The 18,550-nt window shown below is 35.3% G+C and overlaps 1 protein-coding gene across 26 annotated transcripts in view; it reads left to right on the forward strand.

The window, feature by feature from the left end:
* Positions 1 to 18,550, forward strand: part of PCDH9 (protocadherin 9) — an 800,116-nt gene that overhangs the window by 14,400 nt on the left and 767,166 nt on the right. The window contains exon 3 of one of the 26 annotated variants that reach the window (XM_080577027.1): positions 624 to 17,700. The exons of the other annotated variants lie outside the window; for them this stretch is intronic. Coding sequence (XP_080433153.1) covers positions 624 to 629 — 6 coding nt within the window. The 3' untranslated portion in view covers positions 630 to 17,700. Of the gene's footprint in view, positions 1 to 623; positions 17,701 to 18,550 lie in introns of those variants that run through there. 26 annotated transcript variants of the gene reach the window in all.

Below are 18,550 nucleotides of genomic sequence, written 5' to 3' on the forward strand. Positions count from 1 at the left end.
ATCTCCCATATTTTTAACAACTGCCAGATAAATAAAAAAATAAATGAAATCTACATCTGTCTAAGGACAGTAAACCTTGCCTGTTGAAATTTAATCTCTCCTGTGTACAGGAGATGGACTTTCCTATTTGAGATTTCATCAGTTTCATTTCAGAAAGCTGTTATATCTGTCAAACATTTCAGTTTGAAATGAATGGTGTTTTTTTTTTTTTTTTGCCTTTGTGTGCTACAAAAGCACCTGGTTGTCAATCAGCAGAAATAAAATGAGACAAGATGGATGATCCACTATTATGATTGGCATTTTATTTTTATTTTACAAGCCCTTTTTTCTTCCTCAAACTGCAATGACTTAAAAATGGCAAAGCATGTCTACGCTGTGAAAATACAAGAGAAACATGGATATAGCAAAGGGAACCCATCCTTGGTTTGCCCTGTTCCTGTTTGTTTTGACTACTTAGCCATTCTTCTGAGTGTTGGTACAGACCAGGTGGGCAACTACAGGAAACTGTAGTTGACTAGTGTGATAAATTGTGTGAATGGCACACAATCTTGTGAATGAGATTTAAATATGTTTTATGAGTGATATTTAAATACTTACTTTGCTTTTCTTTGTTTTTGCTATAGAATTAATACATTGCCACAAACCTCATGCAGTCCATAGTATTTAACTGATAGAGCAAGACAACTTCTGGATGAGCTCTGTAGGCTTTCAGAGTGTCTCCAGGCAAAGCAACAATCCAGGACTTTGAGCAAGTAATTTAAATCTCATGACAGTTTTGTTTTTAATTTGCTTCCCTGATTGCAAATCAGAATGTTTGTTTCTTAATGCAATTTTTCAAACTCTGGCCTAATAAATTGTCAAAATGGTGTGCACTTTTCGAGAGTGTTTAAAAAAATTGATGTATTTCTTAGAATCTGTAATGTATCTATTGATAGCATCCCTGCTGAGCATTGCTGGATTTCACTATTACTCTGCTTTCTTAAAAGCTAGGCTTTGGCCTTCTTCTGTGCATTAGCAATTGATTAAGAAGTATTCTAATCTGCCACAGAGTACCAAGAAACTAATGGCTTGTGGAGTATTTTAGTCTTTAAGCTTCCACTGCAAATTATATGAAAAATAGTGTCATTTGGCTGATGCTTAAATACCTCTCATTCTTCTATGAGGTATCGTTGCTGTCCGTTCTTATTCCTCTTTTTAATCTCCTCCTTCATTCTCTGAGTATACTTATTTTTGTAAAACATATGTATGCACATATAAGAAATCTGATATTTTCCTTCAAATGAATGCTATCAGCAGAGAATCAACGCATTTTGAATATGATCTGTTCTAGCACATCCAACTTGTAACCACATGTTCTAGTAGGTAAGGACTAATAATGAACTAACTGACTTCATTAGTATATGAAGATCTTATCTGGAATTATATCTGGATAGAAGAATGATATGGGAAGTAAAACACTTTCTAAACTAGATAGGTACTTGCTTTGACTTGTTTCAATATATTTAAGAAAATCCAGTTAGAATGAATTACAGTTATTAATACAAATCTGAAAAGAAAATCAAGTCCTGAAATATGTAACATAAATTTTCTCTCTGTAGCTTGCTTGGTTGCATACTAAATTTATATTTCAAAACTGAGCTGAAGGATTGGCAGAGGAGAAACTAGGGCCTAACTTCGTAACTGGATTTGCAGAGATGTTAACTGTGACAGCTCCTTCTGGTTGTAACCGGAACAGAGGGAGTAAACAAAGGTAGCCTTAAGTTTCATGTCAAAATATGAAATGGCTTTAATTTAGTGGACTTGTAGTACTAAAGAATGTACAGGATGAGCAGAGATTGCAAGCTTTTTAGTGTTATGCACATGCGTTATAGTACTGACCAAATTTGATTCACTTGTAATTAACATTGTATAGGTGTATGCATCATGGAGGAGTGAAACTTGTTTCGTATGGTGTAATGAACTATAGGATTAATTTTTTCCTTCAGAGCAGTAAATGTCTGTATTGTCAGCAAAAATACACAAGCAAAATCCTCTGTATCTATCTTCACCTACAACTGCTGGAGTAATGTCCAATACTGTAGTACCAGTTAGCCTGCTGGGTATCACCAGTTATTTTTGTAGACATCCTGTATCTATCATAGTTAAAACCAGCAGACAAAAAAACTGTTTAATATGTTTTGCTTGCTTGCATTTTTTTTTTTAGAAAAGTCTTCATACTTGTCTCACAATGGTATAATGCATTCACAATTTGTAATAGGTGTGGTATCTCACTGAGACTTATGATAGAAAATTGATTCTGAAAACAACAGCAAAAATGTAAATCACAAAGCAGAACACTGGAGATTGCAATTCAGTAAGCGGATAGTGTTTCTTGAATTCAGCAATTTGAAAGGGAGATTGGGGTGAGAGATGAAAACATTTATGTATCTTTACATTTCAAAATGGGTAAAAGCTCAGTGTGGATGTCTGGACTTGCGGGAAAACTTAGCCTTTTAATAAGAAAGCTGGCAGTGCTGGTGTGATATAAAGAATGCCACTGATCCTTGAGTCTGCTTGTTTAAAGCAGCATGCTGAGCACTTTTCAGCAGAGCTGTTTCATACAGTGCCTACTAAGACACTTTATACATAGTTCAGATCAACTGCAGGCAAAGTACTTCGCATTGCCAGTTATGATTTTTATCTGTCATTAGGCACAGAAATTATTCCTGATTTCAGAACTTTCCTTCTCTGGATCAGCGGTGACCACACTGAAAAACATTCTGCATTCACCATCTCACAACTGGTATTTTTAACACTTACATGTCCTAATGCCAGATAGAAGCCTAACCTGTGAAGTTGAAGCCTATTGTTCAAGTTCATTTCAGCAAGCCTCTAGCTACTGAAGAACATTCTATCTCATTTCCTGCAATACTCAGTAAAGATAGTTGAGGGTCAGAGGGCTCTGCACTTTGTGCTGTTGTTTGCTACTACTTATGATATTTGGAGTCTGGTAGGGATGCTGTGATAGCACCTTCAATTAAAAGCCATAGGCAACAAGCATAACAGACAGAAGCCTTAAGACTGCTTAACATTTTGCAGTTTCTTCAACTAGAGAAAAAACAGCATGAGAATAAACTATGTTAGCTTAATTGTGATTTTCACCTAAGCACTGCCCATGAGACCTCAGACCTAGCAGAAAACCCCATCTGAAATGTCAAGGGGCTTTTTTGTTTTAAGGTTGCTTAAATTTATCATATTTCCTTTAAAAAACAGCAACACAGTTCTACTCCAGTTTTAAAGACTTAAGCTTTGGCTGTCTGTCTTGGGTTTTCATTACTTTTACATGTATACAGTTGCACAGATAATGAGAAACCTGCAAAACCTGCATATCATTGCATGTAACATTGCTCTGCAACTATTTACCACCTCATTAGTTTTTTCAATAGCAAAGATAAGTTAGCATTCTGTCATGAAATTTGAACAGCCACCACATCCAGCTGAAGCTTATAAGCCAAGGCGTAATAACTTCCACAAACTGCATTAACTCTTGCAGAAGATGCAATCTTGTAAATACAATCTTGTAAAATAAAAAAAAAAAAGTGACTTTTTTATATCTATGTAGCCAATTTGTTTGACATTTTCTCCAGTAAATTTTTCTGCTCTCAGAAATCTTTTAAAATACAAAGGGAGGAATTAGGTTTTGCGTCAGTCTGCACAACTCAATTGACTGAGATAGAATTGATCTCATTTACATTTGGACTGTGCTGTACACTCATTATTCTTAAAATGTGATGTGCCTTCTTCTTATTTCTGTTAAGGCTTTATCTTCACTGCAAAACAGGTGTGTTTTACATCAAGATTGTTGTGAGGTAGCTGTCTAAATCTAAAATCCATGTGGAGAAATGAAACAGGTATTTTGTACCTTGATGTAGTTGATCAAGGTCAGCCCTGAACAATACACCTGGGGTTGATCTGAACTGGTTATGTACAGGTAAAACTACAACACCTTACCATTAGCACGATTTTATACAGCATTATCTTCTTCAGTGTAAGGTCATGTTACACTGTCTTGTGATTTTAAGGTGCCTTTGAGGATATGAATTGCATGTGTACTTATTCTAGATCCTTTTACACTTCTGAAGTGATGTAAAGTGAATCTTTGCCCTGCTGTCTGGCATACAATTTGGTCCTGTGGCTGCAGTAAAGTCCTTGTTGTACTTTCAGACTTATCCATTGTGACATTAGCAACAATATTCCTAAAAGTTGTGCCAGGCTTGCAGTACCATCTGGTATAGCTGCAATGCATTTTTATACCTTCTTCAGTGTTGGTGCTACCATTTTGCAAACTATGCATGATTGCATCAATGATTGCAGGTTCATACAGTGCTTATTACTCAGTCATTCCCCAAAACTGGAGTAGTATGAAGCATCAAAATCAAACGTTAGCTTAACACAGGCCATTAAGTTGTGATGGTGATGGTATAGATGTGTCTGTATTCAATATTTACTTCAGTAAAACAGTATTTTATAGGAAGCATGATCAGAATAAAACATTTCATCCACAGTCTACTCAATCTTGACAATAAATGAGTATAATAGGAACAAATGGCACTTCCTTAGCAAGCTAGGTAGGCAGTCCTGAGCATGAGCAGTCTTCAGTTTTTCCGTGATGTAGTTTGAGTCTACTTGCTCCTAAGAATTCACTTCTCAGTATATGTCTCCCACATTTGTTAAAGTGTCTTCTGAAATTGCCCATAGGCTTGAATTAATGTCAACTGAAGGGTTACCATTCCATTAAAAATGCCTTTAAGATTTACTGTCTAACCTGGTAAGCAATCTGGATAAACAGTTGTTTTACACCTTGTGCCTCTTATTTGACGTTTTAAAAGTTCTCCCTTATATCTCTTAAAATATTCCTTTACCATTGCCTCCTCTCTTACCTTTTTATTTAAACTCAGTGACTCTTTTTGTTCTTTCTACTTCTGAATTTTTCAAAGTAGTTTGCTTGCCTAACGTCCTCCACAGATACTCTGCCCATCTAAGGATCCTCTCCTTTTCAGTATCTTCTTTTTTTAATACCCACCGCTGCCCCCTACCTCCCCCCAACCCCCCCCCAAAAAGCAACAACAACAACAACAAAAAAACTACAAGACAACATATTTGGTTCAGTCAGTAGTAACTCAGCAGCAGCTGACTGCTGCTTCCAATTATACCATATACTGGAAAGCCAAGTTGTTGAAGTACTGGAATCAATGTTATAATAAAACTAGTTAAGAAGCTAGCAGTGTCTCATAAAGGGTTCTGGACATTGTCTGATTTCTGCCATAAGCAAAATACTGACAAGTCCTGCTTTGTTTTGCTGCTTTTTCAGGTGGCAAAAAGCTAGACATACATTCATTATATTGTAAAATCACAACCTTCGAGATTTTGCTGAATCTGCCCTGCAGCTATTTATCACATGATTGCAGGGAATGAAAATAACATTTTTTACTTCTGCTAGGAATATGTTGCTAACCTTGAGGCAAGATAGTGCATAATTTTATGTGTGCCTAGTCTTGCTGTTATATATAGATTGTTCTGAGATGAATCAGTGTTTTCATTTCCCAGAATTTAGCACTAGTGTTTTATGAGAGCCAAGGAGATTTCATATACTTAGGCTCTTGGCTGCTACAGTGACCAGGGATCCCAAGTCTGAGTCACATTTACGCTAATGCCATTAATGTATATAGTCATGGAAAAGGGACAAGAAAATATTAATAGCATTTACTCCAAAGTTAAGTTGTTGTTGTTGTTGTTGAGGTTAGAGCTTGCGTGTAATAATCTTTCTGTAAAGGCTAACTGAGCCCAATCATGATTTCACATCTATTAATGTTATGTTTTTGAAATTACAGTTATTCCATTGATGTTTTCACTTGTAATCAAGAACTGAATCTGTCTCCTCATGTCTGTGTGCTAATCCCTCTTTCTTCCTCCCACAAGCAATAGTCTGCACAAAACTGAAAGATCTCTAAGACTTTTTTTTTTTTTCTCCCTGCAGCACCCATCCTTCCCTTGTGTCTTGAATAGTCTGTTCTTTAATATGAAGTATTAATTTACTTTAAATAGAAGGAATTAGGGAAACTGGGGCTCAGTCCCTCTCCACAATTATGAATTTAACCATTAAAATTATCTGATGCTTTTGAAAGCATAGCTCTATTATAGCTTTGTAGTTAATATACAGTTATGATTTCTTTGTTTAGTTTATTTACAGGATGACCCGCAGTGGGAGTTTTTAAACATGTTATAATAATTTCTGCTATTACGTGGATACTTTCTGTCATGTCCCACTTTAGAGCTTCTTATGTATAGAGACAGCATTTTTTAGGTATTACCTAGAGATACAAATTTGTGGAGTGCAATTTCCAAACTAAGTTCACTGAGTTCCAGTTTTTAATGTTTCTGACACTTAAACATCTTAAGAACAGCAGAACAGCATGAAATTTATTGGATTTTTTTTAGGAGTACATTGATGAAAACAATAGTATGTACAAATCAGGCCATTTTAAGAAATAAAGCACTTTTGAATGTAGAGATATTAGGATTGTCTGTGCCCTAGCAGAAACTTGTACAGTTATAAAATAAGTGTTTATCTTCTAGCCATGGGGTACAAAAGAATCACATTTTAAATCCATGGATCTGTGGTATTTTGAGGTAGTTTAATGCAATGGTGAGACAAATTGTACTAAATCCAAAACCATTGGAGCTTCAGATTATGCTGCTTTAAATTGCTGTGTAAATTTTGTTTAACAGATTTCTAGTTGATTAAAGCTTGAGGAAAAAAAGAAAAGGCAGAAAGAGAAAAGTTTAGTTTTACTCCTGTGAACTGGGGGAGGGAGTGGGGTTAGCTATCTCAAAATATGAGAGCAGCAGTCCACTTTTGCAGACTTAGCAGAGGCACAAATATCATGACAAATTCTGTACAACATACTTGGGCAAAATGCCTGTTTGTTTTATTGAGAATTTTGTCTCCTTAAGACCTGTTTTCGCCTTATCTCTGAGTTTCTTGGACAAACTGTGTTGACTCTGATCCAGTAAAGTAGAGCAAGCTTCTTAATCTGGCATGTTAAATGAAAGCTCAGCTGGGAAAGGAATGCAGTATTTTGTCTTTGCATTTCAATTGAATTGAAACTTATTATTTTAAGCTTAGGCTGTGATAATCATCTCCAAGCAATATAACATCATTTACAAAGTCAGGTGATAGATACTGGGACTGGATACAAGGATATGATGGGACACAGCTTTCCTGTTAATAAAAACATAAATAAATAAATACAACATTCAAACTTCCTTATTCATGTCTTTGAAGCAGCTCAGCTCTGACTTGCAGCACTCCTGCTGTTTTGAGTTGCGGACCTTTCTTTCAATACAAAAAACAAATTATGCTAATCCGCATGCTAGGCAAAAGCCCATTTGAGAATAGCTGAAAGTCTAAAAGAAGTTTCACTTTTGACCACATCCCCGTTTCGAACCAAGACAGCTAATGCAGAAAGGGTGGCCACAACTAGAGGTGTGCTGAGGGCCTTTCACATCTTCCCTAAAATTCTGGCATCATTTTTTCCTCTCATCTTGCCTTTCTTTAGGGAAATTACTCGTATTTTACACTAGAGTAATAGCCAAAAGAGTTGGACCTTTTATTCCTAAAACAAACATGGATATATATATATTTTCCATTTGTGTTGAGACTTCAGTCTCTACCAACAATGTGAAAAGAAATCATCAAATGTTCTGTAACTCTTTAAGCGATTATCACTGAATACATAGTATGGTTCCAAATGTAGTAAAGACATAAAAGTTCAAAAAATAAAATCTAGCACAAATCATAAACAAGTAACTGATGGAAATATGAACATACATTTTTTTGATGTTAATACGTATAAGTTTTGAAATGTAAAAACATTGTCAGCAATCCTGGGAGTGATATAGAATATCTTATTTTCATAAAGGTGAATGATGTGAGGCTACATGTACACTAAATAATTATAATCTAATTTATTTCCCAGGAGTACTGAAGATGCTCAGCTTAATATACAGAAGTATTTGTTAAGAATGTTACCAAATCAATATGGTGGGCTTAGACTAAGATCATACCGGAAGCTCCATCCTTCAGTTGTTCTCTGAATCATAAGAAGAAACTGATTGTGTCAAATGGAAAGTGAGAAATAATGTAATCTAATCAGTCTGCACTTTGGCCGAGTCATTTTAGGCTGGCCAAGATTTCTTTCCTATTCTCAGTTCATATAGGTATTTGACACAATACTGAAGAATTGACCATTTTAATTGTGCATATGTTTTCCTGGAAAGTGAGAGTCTTGGTAGGTTCATGGGGGTCTTTATCAGCGGGTTACTTGCACAACGTTCCTCAGGGTGAGCCAGCAGGAAGAAACACAGTTGGTTGCATCAGTACTTGCACCAACACTCTGCTGGGAATTGCAGTAGTTAAGAGAGCACAGGAGAAATAGATATTTTCCTCCTTCACAGCTTTTATTGCTTCCCCTGAAGCCTTCTGTCCATGATTCTTGTTGATTTTTGAACTCCATGAAGTTTTTTTTTATTATTTTTATTTTTATTGGTTCTGGGAACTGTCACTTTTTAGAAATCTGTTACTGAAAGTTTTGTGTCTTTTTTTTTTTCTGAGTCTGTGGACTTGGTTTTCCATCTGTTTACAGTACTTTTGCATCTCTTCCTATTTTCTAACCAAAGAAAACATGAATATTCTTACCTTTTCCCTCTCTCTAATCTAGTCTAGTATACCGCAGACATATTGGTATTCACCTTTGCTATATTTCACAGGAGAATGTGCAAATACACGGAGTAACCCTTACTTGTTATGCATTGAATATGATGGAGACATACTGTTGCATGTTTCTGGATTGTGCAGCTTTAGCAACACTTAATATCAGCTATATTGATTTAATTGGTGTATTTTCCTCTGGAATCTCACAAAACCTTGCTGTTTCATAAAACAGTCCATTTTATTCAGTATAAATGAGAGTTACTTTGAACAAAGCAGGCAATTACTTATATGGGATCTAATGCTGTGTAACTTCTGAAAATGAAAAAAAAAGTTGTTTATATAAATAATATAAATTTTAAAGTATTTTATAATAGATATCATTATTACTGTTTCAGTAAAGGTTACTGTTTCAGTAAAGGATAAACTGAGGTATAGAGAAACAACGTCTTAAAAGTGACACCTGTTTTCAAAGCCAAGAATGGAATGTGGACTAAATATTATATATATTACATACAGTGGCCCTTTTTGTCAAATTATTATTGAACTAGGTATAAAATTTGATGTTTTTATGGAGGAAAATTGAACTTTTAGAAAGATGAGAATGCCAACAGAACATCAGCAGTTATTTACATAGTATTGTCAGTGACAACTATTCTGGAGACAATTCAGTGAATCAGAGCTGTTTGATTAATCAAATCAAGTCTCTGTTGTAGCAATGCAAAGAGGTTATGTCTGCTGGCAGTCTGATATGAAATCAAATGTTTATGGATTAATGAACACAAGACAATTGCTTCTAAGCCTCTTTTCAAGTAAAATTCGTGGTCTTTAGAAATATGGATAAGTAGGGAATGATTAGCTGGATCTGACAGCACAAGTGAGAATTTATCCCCTCAAACATGCACTCTTTACAATTAAAGAAAATCTAAGCTATTAAAAGCAGGCAAAATAAAGCAAAGAACAAAATTTACAAGTTGTGTTTGTTATTTTATTAACATAAGGTAATTAAGCAAATTGTAATCATGGTTTCATTAGTTGAAGGATAAACTTAACAGAGCTTTATTATTACAAATTAAATGAAGAACTAACCCACAATCTGCTTTTTAAAAAGCAGTCCGGGCCTCATCTTCAAATGACCCTTGCACTTTAATGAACTGAAAAAAAAAAATCATTCTTTCTTTTATAACATTTGTTGTTCATTATATTATCTTTAAAAACTGTGAACAGTGTGCATATTATAAAAGGAAATGTGTAATCCATTTGAGCATAAAAGAAAGTTCTTCAGCTTTTATAGGAATTGACTCAGAAATAATTCAGGTACAATTTTGTGTTCCCTTTGGTCTCTTTCTTCTCTGAGAAGGCTCTCTGATTTGGTTTGATACTAAATTAGTTATATCTAAATGCCACCTTCGTTTCTGCCCCCACTGAGCTTAACAGTTCATTTTCCAGGCTAGAATAAAGAAATACTTGCTTTCATATTTTATCCAATCCCCATGGTGCAATAGACCAATAAGAACTATGTAGTTCTTACTGAGTTAAGAGAATAGGAGCACTTCTCTGAAGAAAATTGGCTGGCTTTCATTCACTGCATAAAAAAAAAAGATCAATTAAAAATGAAAACAGCTGGAAATGAAGATCTTCCTCTTGTCAAAGGTGAAAATTAAGCTACTCCCTGATTTTTATTTTTTTTTAGTTTTTTAGGTTTTTTTAAGATGATTCTCTTACTTGCTAAGGTAACAATGACAGCATTACCTGATTGGGCTTGCTTTTGGAAAATCGACTATGAGTAAAATATGATGTACAAGTAGTTTCACTGACTACTCCACACAAGATAACTAAATTCTAAGTTCATATGGGGATGAAATTTTTATCAAAACAGTTTAGAGATAGCAAAAGTCTCCCATTAAAATCTGTGGGAATTTTAAAATTGATATTAAGTCCTTTTGAAAAGTCTGCTGCCTTCTTTCCTCATGTTTAGCTCAGGGGGATCGCAGAACTAAATCCTGTGGGTGTTGGCTGCTGCTTTACCTGAAAGCTGATCTGGAGGTTAAAGTATTTTCAATGGAAACTTTAGTAACGACAATATTTGATCTGAAAAGGAAAAAAAAAGGCAAGACAAAACGCTGTCTTAAAATTATAACAGGTAGGTTCTATTTTGTTCAAAGAGAAACTCCATGAACTGGCTACTTTGATCAAGTTTCATTCTACATCATCATCTCAAAGTTGTGTTTCTTTTGGCATGTAGTAGCCACTGTACTTCACATTTTTTAATCATTTACTTCAGTACTATTAATTTTATTTTATTTTTGTAATTTTACTTATATTATGCAGTAAAGGAGAATATGATGTCGCTCAGCATGTTGCCTTATTATCATGCATGTGCATGCAGATTTGTGTTACAGATATGTACACATGCATGTATGTACAGGATTATATACACTTACTGAAATACATTGAGGTTCTAAACCTTAAAGAAAATGCTGGCCAAAGGTACATTATTCATTTGCCTAAAAAGCATGCACTGGTATATAGTTAATAGTTAAAGAGTCATGGAAAACTCAAAGTCATTTTCAACACTTTCAGAAAACGTTACTTCTCTTTTGATTTATTCAACATTGCTTTACATTTGCAAGTTAAGAAGTAATCCAAGTCCTCTGATTGTACTGGACATTCTCCTTGTTTATATAAACAGCTGAAGATCTAATTCTATGACATTTGAAGATCTATTTTAGAAGATAAAAATAGATGGGAGATATTTGTTTGGAAAGGTAGTACAATTGCAGTCCAAATCAACAAGAGGCTTATCCCATACAGACCTACTGTGCATATACATCCAAGGTGAATATATGCTGTAGGAATACCTTTAGACAAAGCCATCACATAAGACAGAAGGGATGAACAGTTTGTAACTGCCAGGCTCCTTAGTGGCCAGTACTCTGACTACATCCCTATCCCTGCTGTTCACAGACTGAATGAGAATTAAAACAGCTAGGGATGCCATTAAGGCATTGGCTAGCATATGAAGGGAAAGAGTTTCTAACCGTAAGAAATCATGAGGTATGTCCATGTGTATTTCTTATTCCATTTGGGTTTATTTGCATTTTAGTATTTGTTTCTTGATGTCAAAGTCTTCAGGATTAGAATCATGTGAAACTTTGCTCCTGTAGGAGCTTTGCAGGTATTTTCAAACTTTCAGCCTGGGAAACACAGACTGGAAACACTGGTACTGAGGCAGAGCTGTCAGATACTGTGGTTTCCACATCAGGTATGTAGCACTATTGCTTTGTGCTAGAAGATAGAATCCTTGTAAAAACATGGTATGTGTGTTTGTTCATGTAATGGATAGACAGTGTCTATGCTGATGAAAAGTCCTGTCTTGAACATCTTAGGCAAAGTCCATGAGTTTGGGCTAATGCAAACAGCAGTGCAGACTGGTGTGCCTTTTTTTGAAGTGCTTGGCACCCACTACTGCTACTATTACTTTTAAAGGGCTCCTAAGGTCAGAAATAGACACCTAAACCTTCTTTTCCAGTCAAATTTCTCTTTCAGATATTGACTGTGTACTGTTGTTCAGCATGCATTAAGATCTTTTAAACTATTTGCATTTGACCCTTTTATTTTCGTATTAGAAATAAAATTTTGCAAAAGTGTTTTACTATAAGTGTATCCTTCTGTTTTAAAGTGCTGGAAAGCATACAGGGACACTTGGCTGGTGTGGACCATTTTTTCATTAAATTTTGTATTATAAGGGTTTAAATTCAACAGTGAAATCTCAAGTATTTTTACAACTACTCATAGAAAACAATTCCTGTTTTCCTTTCAGTAAAGAATGTGTTAAGTTTTGGTTAGGCTTGAGCAGCCCCATCTAACTTAAACATGATTCTTCTGCACAGAATTTTCCACTTGCTATGCTCTGTGTACATCAAAGCAAATGAATAAAACTAGCTAAGTGATCTGGTGATAATAAGCACTGCACCCATGGGTCAGTAAGCCTGATTCATGCAACAGTATGCTAAGAAACTTGAGTGGTGTGTACAGGGCAGGTAGATCATGCTATCACATTTATGATTGCTATTCTAGAAAAAAAAAGGATAAGATCTTGCTGGAGTTTCAAATGGCAATGCAGCAGTGGAAGTAAAATAATTCCAAAAGACAAGTCAGGTCCTAGAAATAAAATGTTACAACTCTAACTATCTGATATATCTAAGAGGAAGTTTATTTTAAAATTTCCTCTACTTTGTGGAAGATTCTGAAGCTTCGGCTGTTTCATTATTTTTGTGATTGATTTGCATATTTATTTCCCTTCTCATTTTATTTCAGAATTAAAATCTCTAAATATTTAGACTTTTTTCTTATTTAAAGATTGTGTTTGAATATATCACTGAACACAAATCTTAGTACAATTAATATGCAAACAAGTTTTTCTGTAAAGAGTTCACTAAATAATCAATCCCCAACCCTGGATTCCTGGATAAGAGCTTGTATCTGTTACTTTTTCATGTCAGTAGAATTATGCCAACTTTTACAAGTTTAAATTAGTTAAGCTCACGAAAGGTTGATTTTTGGTTGGTTTCCTTGCTTGTTTTCAAAAAAAAAAAAAAAGAAAAAAAAAGTACCATGGAAAGAAGGATAGGGGACACATGCTTGCTTTGGGATAGAAACCCTGTGCCTTTGTGTATATGCATGTGTGTGTGTGCATGTGCATGCACGTGAGAGTGAATATCCAGACAAACAAATCACTTTGCAGGGTAAAAATGTTGAATTAAAAAGAGAAACAGTGGTGTTTACAGTGGTGTTTACAGAGTATCTTGTATTTAACTAGAGCAGCCCTGGAAAGCAGTACTCCCAGTAATCTCTCTTTAACAGATTCAAGTGGAAGAAAGCCAAGTTGTTTGGTTGCACAATAGGTTGCAATCATGTGGGACAGTTCCCAGTTGGGAGCTGAAAACTGAAAACCTGACATGCATAAGTGAATGAAGCTACCCTACATGACTGTTGATTTAAGATTTTTCCCCCTCCTTAAAAATACAGCTGGGCTTCTGCCTTTGTCAGGGTACTGAAGAGGCAACACTTTGTGAGACAGAAAATTAGTTTTAAATTGACATTTTGGATGTCGGTGATAATTTACCCTGACATTATGGCTATTGGTTGTGATTGTGACAAGCAGGCTTGATCCAAGTGGGCACTGTAAGAGCCAAATTTAATAGACTACCGTTGTAATTTCCTGCCGTGCGGACTGCAGAGACTTTCCAATGTTCCTTCACCACAACAGTCAGGGATTACTAAATAACAAGTCCACAGGACTAGGGTAGGATTGAAAAGATTAATGGAATATGACAAAATTGCACCTAAGGGGGAAAATCTGTAGCAGTTTTTGTATGGTGATGTGGTAGATCAGGCAAATTGTCAATTGCTACTGATCTTTACACATGCATGTCTTCAAAGAAAGTGTGTGAAAATCAGGCAGAATCCAGCTATGTGGCTAAGGCTGTCATAAACATTTATGTCATCAACTGCATAAATCATTTAATACTATCATTTTAAGTATTTGCATGATCAACTATATTAAGCATCAGTAGATTGAAGGCACTGTACTAAATCATTTTTTACTCTGCTATAACCTTTATCCTGCTAAACTAAATCCTAAAAGATTAAAATGTAGGGTTAGTCCAACCCTTCTTTTCAAGGATAATTAAGGAATACAGTTACTGTTTAGGAAGAGTGTTTCCAGCTTTAGAACTTTATATATGTATATATATATATATATATATATAAAATTGGTTTGGAGTCGTCATATTCTGACCTGATGTTAAATAAAAACCTTTCTATCCTTTCGATAAATATCTATTTCAAAACAACAATAACAGTCTTAGCCTCTTAGCCCCCAGTTATTATGGGATATTGATGTATTTTTAATAAACTGTTTATCACTATGAAATGTCAGAAGTTTGTAAACAGATCCTTGGTTTCTTTTCACACTGGCTTAAACTAAGAATGCCACCGCTGATGGCAGTGGATTTACATCACATACATACAAAGAGAAGGAAGAAAAGAGCTATTCAGTTTTATTTTTAGAATAACTTTTCTTTGGAAAGGAACATATCTATTTAACATTGTTTGTTATCTCTACAAGAAAGGTAAAATTTGGAATAATTTATTGGACTTAAGTGGAACAGTTTTAGATTTATGCTGTGCTCATGATAGTTGAACTTAGCCCTTCAAGTAAGATACTTTTTTTTTTTTTCAGTTTGGTATAAACATTTAATGATTATGACAAATAGCAAGTTGTGGAAGGGTTAAAGTTTTGTCTATGTAGATTAACGCTAGCGAGAGAAATTTAAAAAAGAAAAATCACAAACATTTTTTAGTTGCTGTCTGAGGTAATCCCTCATGTATTGTGAATTGTTTAAGGGGGCACTTCTTCAGTAGCGTTGACTGAAGAAGCTTTGTTGTTATTTAGACTTGTTACTAGTGGAACAGCAAGCGATTTGTTAATTCCATTAGCCATCTTTTCTGCACACTGGAAAAACTGAATGTAATTGTAAACTCTTTCTACTGTATACTTAAGCCATCAAGAGTCCTGGAAGGCTTTGGTTATACTCTTCAAAGATATCGGTTAGGAAAGGGTGGGCTATGTTGTGTCTTTAAAACAGAAATAGGGAAAAAATATGCCACAGAATGTAAGCTGAAAGATTTATTTTTAACCCAAAATAATGTTCTAATACAAAAACACAGAGTTTTTGTATTAATCTGACTGGTAAAGTCAATTTAAAAAACCTATGACTGGTAAAGATTCTAGTTACCTATTTATTTTTTTAGTAAGTCTTATAAGTCCTAAAAGTACAACCTGTCAGTATGCCATTAGTGTTTTCTCCAAATCTGTCTTGTCTCCAGAAGCAATGCCAGGGACTTCATGTTTCCCTCCCTTTGGGTTCCCAAGGCAATCCATAGGTCTCTTCCTGTGTGCTATTGCATGTGGTAGGCACATGGGTATAGCAGGACTCAAACTGATAGGCTTGCTGCACTCTTGTGCATATTTGGTGCAGTCAGGGTTCATATTTTTCTGTCTTTTCACCATGAAATCTCTGGTGGTTTAGTGGACAGAAAAAGTGAAAAATACCACGTGAATCTGGAAAAAATAATTAGCATTTCTTCCTGTTGTTAACAGGGGTTGCTGAAAACCTAGTCTTACTGTGTTTAGCAAGAAAAAGCAAAGAGACCTTCCGGGATTAGGAGCCCAGCCAAAAGTTGATTACATCTGAATTGGAGTGTCTGCCCTCTAAGTGATCACTGGTATTGAATAGTAGTTTTGCACAGAGAGGGTAAACTTTTTTCGATAGAAGAGATAGTTATATTGAAAAGACAATGAGGCTCTTTGGTTCAAGAAGCTTCGTTTGGTGAAGTCCAGGAAAAGAACATAAACATTTGATTCTTCCCCTGTACTTAAAAAAAATAGCAAGCTGTCTTCTAGAGATCTTAATGTCCAAAAATTCCTTAGTGGTGTTTAAAAATCCACAATCGGTTATTCCAAATGTCAGCATATTGCTTTTATTTCAGCAATAAGGAATGGAAAGCTGTCTTCTCTGCAATGCTTTTGAGCTGTTCAGATAGCACATTACAGATTGGTTAAATGCAACTCACATAACCCTACCATGCTCTGTTTGAAAGGACAGTGAAACTTTTAATTCATTATTGGGTAATTTTCTGGTATGCTTTTTCCTCAGTTTGAGTGACAGCCCCACACCCCCAATGCATGGTTTGTTTAGTTGTAGTGCTGAATACTTGACTTTCTCTTTTAAGACCTAATTTTATATCAACTGTAAAATTATTAGTAGGATGGTCCTCACTCTTAGGTACTGAAAAAGGGAACACATTTTGCATACTTCTCGAGACATAACTTTGTCACTGTGTGATGATTTTTCTCTAAAACATGGAAAACAGTGGAGGTCCATCTGTTGGGTAAATTTTCCCTCTGTGTGTGATATAATGTAATGAGTAATCATAAATGTAAAACACTTGATGTGACCATTTTCTATATAATGATTATGCAGTAGTTAGTAGCCACAATATACTATATTACTCCTGTTATGTATTTTGGAGGTGGATGCTATGGATTCATAATATGGTTTAACTTGTACAAGTAGTATCAGTTCATCTGAGGGATACTTTTCCCCAGGTTGAGAATTATGAATTTACAGTGTTGATATTTTGAATCTTATAAGCCACTACAGAGTGGAAAATATTTAAGGGAAGCAGTGTATGTACTTCTATATGTTACTGAGTGTTAAATAAGCAATCAATTGATTGTTAAATAAACTAAAATATATAATGCATTATATTTATGCAAAAAATAGCTGCAAAAATCAGGTGAAGTGTTTCACTTACTGTAGTAATAGGCACCATTGCTATGTATTTATCTATGCATAGTTTAGGAGAGGAGAAGATGCTGTCAATGATTCTGTAATATTTTCTTCGTTGTAGTGGCCATTGAGTTAAATAAGAATTCACTGATATGTATAGTAATGAATCTTTAATGAATCTTTAGTGTTGGACAGTGGAAATAAACAGGTGTCCTTTAAAAAATGGACCTTTGTACACTTTGAGTAAAGAACTACATAAAAAGGATATAAAATAGTTGTACATTCAAAATGTATTAAATTCCATTTTTGCTTTGCTCTATTTTGTAAAACATGTCCATTGTAAACAGTATGCCTCTCACACATGTCAAATCAAAACTCTTTATTTTAAACATATATACCTAATGTAATTGGAAACTTATTGCACTCATAAATGTATATATTGTGACTTCAAAAAAAGTCTGTACTGAACTTTGCTTAAACTACTAGTATGTGGATTTCTTTCAAATTTATTTTTAATTACTGATATTAAGGATAAGATCCTTTCTAAATGTACTTTAAAATTCACAATAAAGTTTCAGATGTTGTTTTGTACAATGTTGAGGCTTTGTGTTGAATTTTCTTGTTGAAATCTTTTAAACTGGTACCTTTACTGAGTTTTACATTCCTTGAGTATGTGTAAATCTGTGTTTAACATCATCATAGTTTAAATCATGTGTGCTGTGTTACAAAATACAGTATCTACATTTATTTAAGAGCTGTCGTCATTTAATTAGGTATTGCTGCTTTACTGAACACAGAAACTACTGGCACTTCAGTAATTTCTTCTTGAATTCAGTCCATATTCAAGCAACTCTCTGTATTGGACTTTAAGGGTGAGATAAAACAAATGCTCCGTTTTACATAACAGCTTCATCCAGGAGACAATACAGAATGAGTTGGGTGAAATAGTTGAATAAACACGGAGAAAAACATGTTAACTTCAAAATACCTAAAAATCTGGGTTAAAGCTCCAGGGAGAGGGGCCGGGAGGGGTGGGGGGGTGAGGGGGGTGGGGGGTGGGGGTGGGTGGCAGCAGGGGAAGTAAATATGATAGTATTGAAGGAAGATGACACGGTACAATATGTAGTCAAATATATTGCAAGCTTTCGTTTTTATTCTCTATGTCTTTTTTTTCCCCCTTCCCTTCCCTTCCCTTCCCTTCCCTTCCCTTTTCCTTCCCTTCCCCTTCCCTTCCTTCCCTTCCCTTCCCTTCCCTTCCCTTCCCTTCCCTTCCCTTCCCTTCCCTTCCCTTCCCTTCCCTTCCCTTCCCTTCCCTTCCCTTCCCTTCCCTTCCCTTCCCTTCCCTTCCCTTCCCTTCCCTTCCCCTTCCCTTCCCTTCCCTTCCTTCCCTTCCCCTTCCCTCCTCCCTCCCCTCCCCTCCTCCCCTCCCCTCCCCTCCCCT

The sequence above is a fragment of the Anser brachyrhynchus genome, assembly GCF_964034855.1.
Source record: "Anser brachyrhynchus genome assembly, chromosome: 1".
NCBI classification, from domain to species: domain Eukaryota; kingdom Metazoa; phylum Chordata; class Aves; order Anseriformes; family Anatidae; genus Anser; species Anser brachyrhynchus.